Genomic DNA, 13,075 nt, shown 5'->3' on the forward strand with positions numbered 1-13,075 from the left:
TGCAAATGTCACAAACTTAAATACATTACATCACTGTGCAGCTCTGAATAATATCAATACAAAACACATTAATAAGAACCTATTGCAGTTATAATTGTTTTCCATTTCGACACTTATATCCTCCAATACAAGCCTAATCTTTTATCTGCTCCAAACTTCCTTTCACAAATTAAGTTTTTGTTAGTGAGAGCATGGGTTCTCTCATGTTTTGCTGATCCTCCAAGAGCTCTGGGGCTGTGAACCATCTGTACCTGGGAAGATGTATGGACAGCTTCCTGTTCCAGACCACAGCTCTATTAAGTTAAACAGCCAGGAGCAGTCCATGGATGCAGTGTCGTATCAGAATTCCTATCTCTGACGTACGTTGGTTTCTTATTACACTGTGGTAATGGTACTGAATACTGCCATAAATAAATACACTAACATGGATCAACACAAAAACAAATAGGAAAAACAATGCTTTAGAGTAATTCAAACAGTGCCAATAACATAAATAGTTGCAAAATAAGTGAGCAATTGCATGCCAGCAGTAAACAGCTGTCAGTCTTGTGTGAAAATTGGTCCAGTTAGATACGAAGCTGCCCATTTCAGCAGCCCACTTGGAACCCTGAAAAATACAAACAATGTAGATTCAACAATGTGAGAACAGAACTAAAAAGCTGCATACAACTGGAATAGAAATTCTGCTTTTCTATCATGTTTTTTCCATTCAGGCAACAATGCATTTAAAATTGAGATATTGTTACTAATGTTTTGGTAAGAATCTAAGTTTTTAAATCACAGAGAATTAAATTTGGAGTGCTATGATTTAGTAATATAATGAACAGGTAGTAAAAGCATCCCGAGGTCATTACAAAAAGAGAAATAACTCCAAACTCTTCTTTGCCCCAACTAATAATCTTCTTGGTGTCAAGTCTGCACTGACCACAATCCCACCCAGGCCCTACCCCAACAACTTCATGCACTTATCCTAGTTAGTCCCCCTACAAAGGTCAACTTAGCGTGGAAAATCCACCTAACCCACACATCTTTGGACTGTGGAAGGAAATCAGAGCACCAGGAGGAAACCCACACAGACACGAGAAAAATATACAAACTCCACACAGTGACCAAAGCTGGGAATCGAACCCAGGTCCCTGGCGCTGTGAGGCAACAGTGCTAACCACTGTGCCACCATCATCTGTTAGAAGGAAGAAAAATGGCTGGCTGCACCTGAGTTAACAAAGAATATTAATGGTATTAGGATAAAACTCAAGGAGTGAGAACTGTTGCAAATGGGAGACATTTAAAACAAAACAAAGAATACTAACCTTACAGAGTTCACCTGAGAGATCAGCTCGGCAGTGGGTGCTGGGTAGCTGTACAAAAATTGGCTTCCATCAGGATGTCTCTGCAAAGATTACAGAAATACACTAATGGCTCATACAAGAAACCTGCAACCTTTCAGAAGCTGCCACAATGAGATGCTGGGTTAACAAGCAAAGGCTTAAAGGTATATTCACCAGAGTGACAAACTTTGCAATGAAGGAAGGAATTAAGCATAATTAAAGCAAACAATGAATTAAGCATGCTAGAACAAAAGCACTGATTAGTAAAATCTTCCTAAGTTAAACTTTATCATTATCACCTGCTCATAACATAACTAACATTAACAGTAGCAACAATATATTTAACTCAGATTACTACATACACATGTTGGATGAAGCATCCTGCCCTCTAATAATGTAGTTTATTCACATGTGCTCTGCTCAAAGGCAGGTCCATGGCTCATTTCTCTTCTGATGCTTCATCTTTAGCTCTTTCCTTGGTAGTTTTAATGGTACAATGTCAAGACAACTGTTTACAAGCCCATTGAAAGCTCATGCTTTTCTCATGCTGCATTTAAATTGCAGGGCTGTTGCCTGAAATGGGAATATCACATTAGCTGCCAGTCCTACTGCTTTAGGAACCATCTTGGCCCAGCTATCTCATAAGTCTGATTAACTTGAGGATGAGTAAATGTGTTACTTGCTGGAAGTGGCAAGATGAGTGACAGCAAAGCTATGTCACTAACATTTAGAGGAAAGATGTCAGCACTATGACCACTCAAAGCATAACCTTTGAACACTTCTGTCTTCAAACCACCGTGTGCTTATTCCAGACCAGGAATGCAAGTCGAACGATGCATATTAGATCAGCTGGCATGAGCAGTTAAACACACTGCAAGCCTGCCAGAAATTTCAGAGTTGCTGCAATTTGTCATCTGATAATGTGATCATGTATCTATCCTTATAATTAGCCTAGTGCAAGTCAAGATATCCTCTAAAGTTCTGTACATTCTCCTAATTAAAGAAAATTGTTGGGATAATATAAAGGTAAGAGAATAATGATCATAGTGCCTATATATAAATGAAGTACATTTAAGAAACAAAATGGTCTTTCAATAAGAATAAAAAGCCTCTCATACCTCTCTTGCATCAATCCAGAAAGAACATGTTTGCATCCCAGTTCACCTGACACAATTTACAAAATTATCAGCAAACCTGCTCCACTTGCTACAGACTTCAAAATCATCACAGACTTGCTGTTGTATTACACTAGTGCCCAGCATCAATGTGTTACAGTGCAGCGCTGAGTGGCAAGGAAGGGGACAACTTTCTTTCTTGGATCATTTTCCTGGATGTTCAATTTTAACAGACACTGGCTATTTTTGTTTTCTCCACCAATTTGTGTGTAGTAAACATGAATTGGTGTACACTGTGCAAAATGGTTAATATACAGAAGCTTGCAAGAACTGCACAGCTGAAATCCAAATCATATTAACTTGTGTGCATGTTAATAAGTTCACAATAACACTTGAAAACCCAACTGTACAGAAATTAAGAGAAGTTCCTATATTAAGCGATGATATAAACAGCATTTTAGAATTCAAACAGAAGTAATAATCCTATAATTACAGACCATACAGTTTGAAGGTACTGTTCTTAGATATCTTACCAGAGGTTTAACTTTGTTCTGTTTAGCACTAGGACACAGCATATGTTTCTGCTGGTGTGAAACATCCTCTGTGGGCTGCACAATAGAGGCTTCTGAGGATGTCTGTCTTCTACAATCTCTGACTTGTTCAGATGATTTCTCAGAAACAAAACTGAGTTTATTATACTTTTTTGATACCACTGTCATTTTGCTTTCAGTTATATTTCTCAAATCAGTATCTTTAAACGTTGTATTCCTTCCCGTGTAACTCTTTCTACAAGCCTCGTCACATCCAGTAATGGGATTCATCTGACAAACATCTTTAGTTATTTCTTCAGAACGATCTACTCCAATCAAAGTTTCATCACTACTGACATTCCATGAGTTCTGATCCCCATTTACAGCTACGCTTTGCTTTGCGGAAGTGCTTGGCTCAACTCTGTCGCAATCTGCTTCCTCTTCCGAATCTATAAAATGCCGTTTCCTTTTCACAGCTCTCAAGATTTCATAAGGCTCTTCTTCATCAGTTAATTGCTGTTCTTCCGCATCCAGTGCATTGTTTCTGGCTGCTGTTGGGTAATTTTGTGCCGCATCAGGTGCATTGTTTCTGGCTGCTGTTGAGTAATTTTGTGCCAGTGTTCTTAGCCCAGTTGGGCCGCCGTTTAGATTTGTGTGACTACTTCCTGTTGGCGATGACACAGGGGCTATATTTTTAAAAAGGCCCGCGCAATTCAAATTGTTAGCTGCAACTGATAGGGGAGATATATTTTTAAACAAGCGGGTGCAGACAGTCCTACTGTGATTTAAAGATTTCTCAATGCTGCCCTCATCAAGTATAACAGCTGACTCCTCAGGCTCAGTCACATCTGTTCTGACCCTTCTACTGCCTGCAGATGTGTTTTGAGCGTGCGAGAGGCTGCCATCACACAGCTCATCTGAATGTGACTGTTCTTGCTGGGACCCATCTGTATACAACTCTAATGATTTCTTTGGATCCTGTGTACTGCCATTTGGAAGCTGATGCTCAACGTCTTGCATGTCGTTGGCAGGACTATCAGAGAATGTGAAAGGCAGCTGATCATCACATTTATCAACATGCTCCTTACACAGTTCTGAAACACACGAAACATGAGTTTCTGTAATAAAAGAAAAGATCAGGTATAACTAATTGCGCCACATTATTCAAGTATTAAAAACCTTACAATCATACATACTTCTAGTCAACATTTTCATCACAAACTCTTATCGGCACATTTATAATGGAAACTCCATTAGGGCTAGGGTGCAATCATGGCAGAATACATATACATACGTCTGCTCTTTCCATTATAAAAATGGATATAGGAATCTATAACAGAAATACAAAAAAGTGTATAATTTAAAAATGGGAACTGATTCACTTTCTCCCATCCTCTGATCATAGTTCACCTGAGAATTACAAATGAGATTCACTCCTTTGTGCAATGTCCCAGGAGACTGACTAATGTAATTTCTAAATCAAAAGTGCTTCGGAAATGTGTTTATTCGCCTATACATAACCAAGTTTCTTAATTATATTACAAATTAAGTGGCTGAAGGATAATTTAGTAGAAACAAGTTACACTAACCCCTTCCGTTCTACAATACTACTATAAACATACAGGTTAGAACTGAGATAGTCTAAATATTAAAAAGGAAGAACCAACTAACAGACCAGGGATTGAAGCTGCCACCTTCCCAAGGATATCAATGGACCAAAATGTTTCCCTTTTTGTTCTTCGCCTAATCAATTTTCCCCACTCCAGAAATTACTGTGGATGCTGGATTCTGAAGCACATTTGTGCTTTGTGATAGCGTGTTCCACAAGAATGATCCCTGGAATGAAGAGCTTGTTATATGAGGAATGGTTGAGGACTCTGGGTCTGTACTCATTAGAGTTCAGAAGCTTGTGGGGGGGGGGGGGGGATCTTATCAAAACTTACAGAATACTGCGAGGCCTGGATAGAGTGGACATGGAGAGGATGTTTCCACTAGTAGGAAAAACTAGAACCAGAGAGCACAACTTCAGGCTAAAGGGACGATCCTTTAAAACAGAGATGAGGAGGAATTTCTTCAGCCAGAGAGTGGTAATCTGAGGAACTCTTTGCCGCAGAAGGTCAGGTCATTGAGTATCTTTAAGACAGAGATAGTTCTCGATTAATAAGGGGATCAGGGTAATGGGGAAAAAAGCAGGAGAATGTGGATGAGAAAAATATTAACCATAATTGAATGGCAGAGCAGAGATTCGATGGGCCAAGTGGCCTAATTCTGCTCCTATGTCTTATGGTCTTAATACACGAGTAACTAAGTGGACAACACTGACAATTACTTTGCCGCAGGGGATGGTTTTCTAATCATTATTTGTCCAAGAGACAGTACTTGAATGAACACAGCTTACATTTTAGACAATTTGAGTTAGAACTTCTGAGCAGTGGCTAACACAATGAGAATATCACTCCACACCTTTTCACCTGCACTGGAATGGTGTTGCCAGACCTTCTAATCAGGAGGAAAGGTGAGTGCAGTGGGTTCCAAAGATTTTCAATCTAGGGCAACAGAAGCAGTGGTAGTGTAGTCATGCATTCTTTCTAACACCAGCTGCGGGGATCATGTAGAGGGGTTGAAGGTGGGAGGGGTGAAGGATGAGTATGGGGAGGCAGTAAAGATGGATAAGGATGATTAGGATTGGTTGGGGATGGTGTAGGACAGCACCATCCAAATCTGCGATCTCTACCATCTAGAAGGACAAAAAGAGCAGATGCATGGGAATGCCACCACTTGCAAGTGCCTCTCCAAACCACACCGCACCTTGAAGTAAAAATAATTGGCATTCCTTCACTGACACTCAGTGAAAATCCTGGACTTTCCTTCCTAATATCACTGTGAGGTACCTACACCACAGGGGCTGCAGTGGTTCAAGATGGTGGCTCACCATCACCTTCTCAAGGGAAATTAGAGATGGGCAATAAATGCTCGGCTAGCCAGCAACCCCCACATCCGACAAAATAATTTTTATAAAGATGGATGGGGAGGGTGGTAAGATGGGTCAGAACGGGAGTAGGATGGGTCAGGAAGTTGAGTGATTGAGGTCGAGATGTCAAGAATGGGAGTAATCAGGAGATGGGGTGTAATTGAGGAGGTACTTGGGATAACAGTTGGGCGGTGGGGTAGTCAGACGAGATAGGAATTAATTGGGGGGGGGGTGGCAGTGTGGTAATCAAGAGGTCAGAGGATAACTGGGGGATATCAGGGTATTTAGGAGTGGCTGGCTGAAGCTGGCTTTAGACCACAACAAATAAGAACAGGAGTAGGCCCTCTGGCTCTCGAGACTGTTCCCCAATTCCGACATTCCTCAGGTCCTCTTTCCTCCCTTTTCCCATGACGCTGGATTCCCTTACTGATCAAAAAAAAACTATCTATAAAAACATAGAAAATAGATACAGTAGTAGGCCATTTGGTCCTTTGAGCCTGCACCACCATTCAGTATGATCATGGCTGATCACACACTTTCAGTTTCCTGCTTTCTCTCCATACCCCTTGATTCCTTTAGCCATAAGGCCACATCCAGCTCCCTCTTGAACATATCTAACAAACTGACCCCAACAGCTTTCTGCGGGAGAAATCTGCACAGGTTCACAACTCTGAGTGAAGAAGTTTTCCTCATCTCAGTTCTGAATGGTTTACCTCTTATTCTTAGACTGTGACCTCCTAATTTGGTACTTCTCCAACATTGGGAACATTATTCCCACATCTAGCCTGTCCAGTCCCATCAGGATTTTACATGTTTCTATAAGATCCCCTCTCGTTCTTCTAAATTCCAGTAAATGCAAGCCCAGTTGATCCAGTCTCTCTTCATATGTCAGTCCTGCCATTCCAGGAATCAGTCCGGTGAACCTTCACTGGACTTCCAAAATAGCAAGAATGTCCTTCCTCAGACTAGGAGACCAAAACTGCACGCAATACTCAAACTGTGGCCTCACAATGCCCTGTATAATTGCAGCAAGACATCCTTACTCCTATACTCAAATCCTACCTTAGCCTTAAATATACACAAGGACTCTGCCCCCACAGATCTCTATGGCAAGGAGTTCTAACCATAATGCTCGGAGGAAATTCCTCCTCATCTCAGTCTTAAACTGGTGGCCCTTTATTCCGAAGCAAGTCCTCCGGTCCTAGATTCTCCCACATGGGAAATATCCTCTCAGCATTTATCCTGTGAAGCCCCTTAAGAATCTTATATGTTTCAATGAGATCATTCTTCTAAATTCCAATGAATAGAGTTCCATCCTGCTTAACCTTTCCTCATAAGGCAATCCCTCACACCAGGGATCATCCTAAAGAACCTTCTCTGAACTGCTTCCAACGAAATAATATCTTTCTTTGAATAAGGGGACCAAACCCTTATTTGAGTTTTTTGAGAAAGTGACCAAAGAGGTGGATGGGGGTAAGGCAGTTGACGTGGTATACATGGACTTTAGTAAGGCGTTTGATAAGGTTCACCGTGGAAGGCTTCTGCAGAAAATGCAGATGTATGGGATTGAGGGTGATTTAGGTAATTGGATCAGGAATTGGCTGGCGGATAGAAGACAGAGGGTGGTGGCTGATGGTAAGTATTTGTCATGGAGTTCAGTTACGAGTGGTGTGCCTCAGGGATCTGTTTTGGGGCCACTGCTGTTTGTAATTTTTATAAATGATCTGGATGAGGGTATAGTTGGGTGGATTAGTAAATTTGCTGATGACACCAAAGTTGGAGGTGTGGTAGATAGTGAAGAAGGGTGTCTTAGTTTACAGGGGGACTTGGACAAGTTGCAGAGCTGGGCCGAGAGGTGGCGGATGGAGTTAAATGTGGAAAAGTGTGAGGTAATTCACTTTGGCAGGAATAACAGATGTGTGGAGTATAGGGCTAACGGTAGGACTCTGAATAGTGTGGATGAAATGAGGGATCTAGGTGTATGTGTACATAGATCCCTGAAAGTTGGGAATCAAGTAGATAGGGTTGTTAGGAAGGCATACGGTGTCTTGGCGTTTATTGGTAGGGGGATTGAATTTAGGAGTCGCAGCGTCATGTTGCAACTGTACAAGACTCTGGTGCGGCCACACTTGGAGTATTGTGTGCAGTTCTGGTCCCCACATTATAGGAAGGATGTGGAGGCTTTGGAGAGGGTGCAGAGGAGGTTTACCAGGATGTTGCCTGGTATGGAGGGGAGGTCCTATGAGGAGAGACTGAGGGATTTGAGGTTGTTTTCGTTAGAAAGAAGGCGGCTAAGAGGGGACCTTATTGAAACATATAAGATGATTAGAGGTTTAGATAGGGTGGACAGTGATAGCCTTTTTCTTCAGATGGAGAAAGCTAGCATGAGGGGGCATAGCTTTAAATTAAGGGGTGGTAGTTATAGGACGGAAGTCAGGGGTAGGTTCTTTACCCAGAGGGTGGTGAGGGATTGGAATGCCCTGCCTGCTGCAGTTGTAAATGCGCCTAGTTTGGGGCGTTTAAGAGATCCGTGGATAGGTTTATGGATGGAAAGGGTTTGGTTTAGGTTAGAGGGTCGTTGCTTTTTAACTGGTCGGCGCAACATCGTGGGCCGAAGGGCCTGTTCTGCGCTGTAATGTTCTATGTTCTAAACCTGCTCACAGTATTCCAGATGTAATCTCATTAGTACTTTGTACAGTTGCAGCAAGACTGTCTTATTCTTGTACTCCAACCCCCTTAAATAAAGGCCAACATTCAATTAACCTTTCAGATTACCTTCTGCACTTGTACGCTAGCTTTCTGTATTTTTGTGCACAAGTACTCCCAAGACCCTTTGTGTTGCAGTTTTCTGCAGATTTTCTCCATTTAAATAATACTGCTCTTTTGTTCTCCCTTCCAAAGTGAACAGCTTCATATTTTTCCACATTGTGCTCCATTTGCCACTTTTTTGCCCACTTATTTAATCCATCAATATCTCTATGTAAACTGTTTATATCCCTCTCACAACTTGCCTTTCCACATATTTTTATAGCATCTGCAAATCTGGCTACAATATATTTGCTTCAAGTCATTGGGGCGGGGGGAGAGAGAGAGGAGGAGGAGAATGGAGTGCTGGCTGGAGAATCAGTCATGGAGGTTCGGTTAAGTGTTGGGGGTGGGGTGGGTGGTCACAGGGTCAGGAGGGTTGTAATAGAGTAGCTAGTAGTGCAGTGGGGGAATTGGAAGGGTCACTACTATAGCTACCCTGAAACTGAAAGTAGCTTTAATTCTTCTAACTTCTCCTGGGTAACTATTCTACAAAGGAAAAGTTCTGTAAAATGCAAACACCAACAATTTTAGTTGTGTGGTGCTGCGTCCCAGATCACAGGATACAATGCAGTTTTCAGTTTCCACAACACAGATCAGACCTCATTCCCTTAAGCTGAATCCAGAAGTAGAAACATAACAGAATTAATAGTTCCAAACAACTGCTAACCCACAGGGCTTTTAACATATCCTTCTATAGACAATAAGATTCACTGCTCAGCACAAGGTGATAATAAATTGGTTAGACTTCCGAGACGTTTCTGCCATGTACACAACTAAATAACCAACTATGTGATTGATTGCTTTAAAATTTGTGTTCAGCCTTTAATTCTCAAATTATTTTCTTTGGAAATTTGTTTTTAAAAGCTGAAAACCAATCCAAGCATATTGCTCACCTCCTGAAGATGGAACTACACCAAGACATATAGGTAACACTTCATTCCAAGGATTCTGTGAAGAAGTAGCTTGCTGTCCACCTGTAACACACATTACAACAAATTCTCCTTAGGTGTTTTATCACATGGTTTCTAATATATTACAGTACTGATGCATGTTTCTTTTAAGGATTTGATGGCATCCTTCTTTCCCACTTCTTCAATCTTTTCCATTCCCATCAAAGATGTTGATCGACATTGGTGTATAGCCTCATACACGCCTAGTCTACCCTACACCAATGACTACCCCTTCTGCCCTTAGGCAGTATTTATCTGTAGGATTTTATTCATGAATTTAAAGCCAAGACAATCATATTCTCACTCAATGTAGAAACGCATAAACTTTTCAACTACAATAATTTGATAGTGATTTAGACTGAGGGCAATTGCTATATCCCTTGTGCTACCAGTTTTTTGAAACTCAAGTAGATGATTTGAAACTTTCAAAGACTTTGATTAACTGCTTACTTTAAACCAGGTAACCAACACAGTCATAATTATATGAGAACTCTCGTGGTGGGATAGTGGGCTTCTCATGTGATTCAAATCCAATCAGTTCACTGAAGTCACTTTACAAGTGAAAACAGAATGCAAAAGTGGAAATAGGACATTTCATTTTGTCCCATCAACCTCTATAGAGATCTGCTTTGCCCCATCTTGCCATCAGTAGTTGGTTACCATATACTGTACTGGTCTTTAAGTTTCTAAATTGTAAATGTTTCATATTGAATTTCATAAAGTTACTGACTTTAAGTATCCTCATTATGTGAAGCATACCTGCATTATTTAATACCTCTATGTCACCATTATGCTCCACCTCAACCTCCACATCTTCAGTGCACACAAAATCATCCTTCCATTCTAATAATAAAAATGAAAGCAGATTAGTTTTCCCAACAGTTCACACTGAATTAATTTGATTTATTGGTTAGATTGAGAAATGAGTGAAGTTACTGGATAAAGCAAACGCTATGAGCCCTCACAACAACTTGGATTCTAATATTGAAGTCCTGCTGTGTCCCTAGCCCAGTTGTCCCAGTACTACTACAGCACTGGCATCTGCCTTACTGTATGGAAATTTGCTCAGGTATGTCCTGTCCACAAGTAAGACAAATTCTATTTGCCCAATTACCACCTGTCTGCTCTCAATCACTAGCAAAGTAATGGAAATTGTCATCAACAATGCTATTAAGCTGCACTTACTCAGAATTCATCTTGATCAATGCTGAACTTGGGTTCCACCAAGGCAACACAGCTCCAAATGTCAGTACAGTCTTGATCCAAATAAAGTTAAAATAATTCCAGAGGTTAGGGGAGTGTGACTATCCTTGGCATTGTAGAATCACAGAACTTCTACAGTGCAGAATGAAACTATTCGGCCCATCGAGTCTGCACCGATCATAATCCCACCCCAACCCTATCCCCATAATCCCACATATTTACCCTGCTAATCCCCCTGACACTAGGGTCAATTTAGCATGGCCAATCCACCTAACTTGCACATCTTTGGAGTGTGGGAGGAAACCATGTAAACAGGGGTAGAATGTGCAAACTCCACAGAGACAGTGACCCCAGGCTGGAATTGAACCCGGGTCTCTGGCACTGTGAGGCAGCAGTGCTAACCACTGTACCACCCATAAAGGCAGCATGTGACTAAGTGCAGCATCAAGGAGCCCTTGCAAAATTGGCCAATGGGAATTAGGCAGAAAACTCCACTGACTGGAGTCATATTTAACCAAAGATAAGATGGTTATGGTAATTGGAGGCCCATCATCTCAGTCTCAAGACAATACAGGAATTCCTCAGGCCTTGGCCTTCCGACCAATCAACTTCAGTTGATTCATCAATTACCATTCCTCCATCATTAAAGCGAGAAGGACGTAGAAGAACAAATTTGCAGGATACGGCAGACAGATGCAAACAATAGAGTGGTTTTATTGGGGGACTTTAATTACCAAAATGCAGACTGGGTTAGCGGTAGTGTAAAGAGCAGAGAAAGGGCACAAATTCATAGATTTTCTGCAGCAATATGCATCCAATCCAACAAGAAAGATATACTATTGGACCTGGCTCTTGGAAATGAGATGGGCCAGTAGATCAAGCATCAGTGGGGAATCATTTAGGAGATAGTGATCATTGCATTGTAAGGTTTAGAATGATGATTGAAAAGGAAAACAGGTAACCCAGGGTGAAAATTATTAACTGGGGCAGAGCTGACTTCAATGGGGCGAGGACGGAACTGAACCAGTTAGACTGGAGCCAGCAGAGAAAACTGCAGCTGAACAATGGGCTACCTTCAAAACAGAAATGGTCCAGATACATTCATGATATATTTCCCCTGAAAGGAAAAGGCAGCGCAGACAAATCCAGGCTTCCCTGGATGAAAACCAAGTTAGAAATTGAGATAAAAAAGAAAAAGTGTGCTGGTGACAGGTATCAGGTAGAAAATACAGGAGAACCAAGAGGAATCCGAGGGGAGGTGAAAAAGCACATTAGAGGACAGAAGAGGGATTATGAGAAAAGATTGGCAACCAATATGAAAGGAAATCCCAAAGCCTTCAACAAGCATATAAATAATAAAAAGATAGGAAGAAGAGTACGGTTGACCCAAAATTTCAACTGTTAGCTGTGATGCTCACTGATCAAAAATCTATCTCAATCTTTATGTACATGACTTAGATCTAATTTTCTGATTTAGACAGTTGTGTCTTAATGAGCATTTTTCAATCTGATTTGTTGAAGTGTCTCATTCACAACATCATTAATTATCTGTAGAGGACAGTGCATTGTCCCCCACCCAAAAGTAAAAAACACCTTTGTGGGCAGCTGTCAGCAAAGCGAATGGTGAGTAACATTTGTTTGTGACTGCATGCAAAATCTGGGCCATTTAGTTTTAAAGCTTAATTTTCAGAGTAAGCTATTCAATTCCATTATTTTGAAAATAAAACATCAAAGTTTTGTGAGTATCCAACAAAATTATACTCTCCACATGAAAACTAAGAAAAATTGGCTGAAACTTTATCCAGTGAGAGAGCAAGCATGCACCTGTCTACTTGTGACAAGGAACGCAAAAGTGTGATCAAGGGGAATTTCACAGTAACTTCATTGCAGTGTTAATGTAAGTCCTACTTATAATTAATAAATAATTTTCTTTTAAAAACTGAGAAAAATAGATGCAATATTTGGCCTAGAATTTATCACTGAAATAAAAAAACAAATGTAATAGGTTCTGCAAAGTACCCAAGATCCAGGAACAGTGTTTTAGTTAATACTTAAACAAAACATCCTGCTTATCTCATGCAATCAGCCAAGTGCATTCAATTTTCTTAAAAGGGGAAAGTTATTTAAAACAAGAAACACAATGATACATGATCAATACTACAATTGCTTT

General features: G+C 40.7%; 1 protein-coding gene across 3 annotated transcripts in view; it reads right to left on the reverse strand.

Moving 5' to 3' along the window:
* Positions 1 to 13,075, reverse strand: part of acd (ACD shelterin complex subunit and telomerase recruitment factor) — a 50,620-nt gene continuing 37,545 nt past the window's right edge. For 2 of the 3 annotated variants that reach the window (XM_080187067.1, XM_080187066.1), the window contains 5 exons: positions 10,462 to 10,545; positions 9,646 to 9,726; positions 2,977 to 4,091; positions 1,311 to 1,390; positions 1 to 607 (listed from right to left, as the gene is read on the reverse strand). In XM_080187067.1, the coding sequence (XP_080043193.1) occupies positions 541 to 607; positions 1,311 to 1,390; positions 2,977 to 4,091; positions 9,646 to 9,726; positions 10,462 to 10,545 (1,427 nt within the window). In that variant the 3' untranslated portion in view covers positions 1 to 540. The remainder of the gene's footprint in view (positions 608 to 1,310; positions 1,391 to 2,976; positions 4,092 to 9,645; positions 9,727 to 10,461; positions 10,546 to 13,075) is intronic. The other variant, XM_080187068.1, reaches the window with a different exon arrangement.

Source organism: Carcharhinus amblyrhynchos, chromosome 4, assembly GCF_965287045.1.
Source record: "Carcharhinus amblyrhynchos chromosome 4, sCarAmb.v2.hapA, whole genome shotgun sequence".
Classification (NCBI taxonomy): Eukaryota; Metazoa; Chordata; class Chondrichthyes; order Carcharhiniformes; family Carcharhinidae; genus Carcharhinus; species Carcharhinus amblyrhynchos.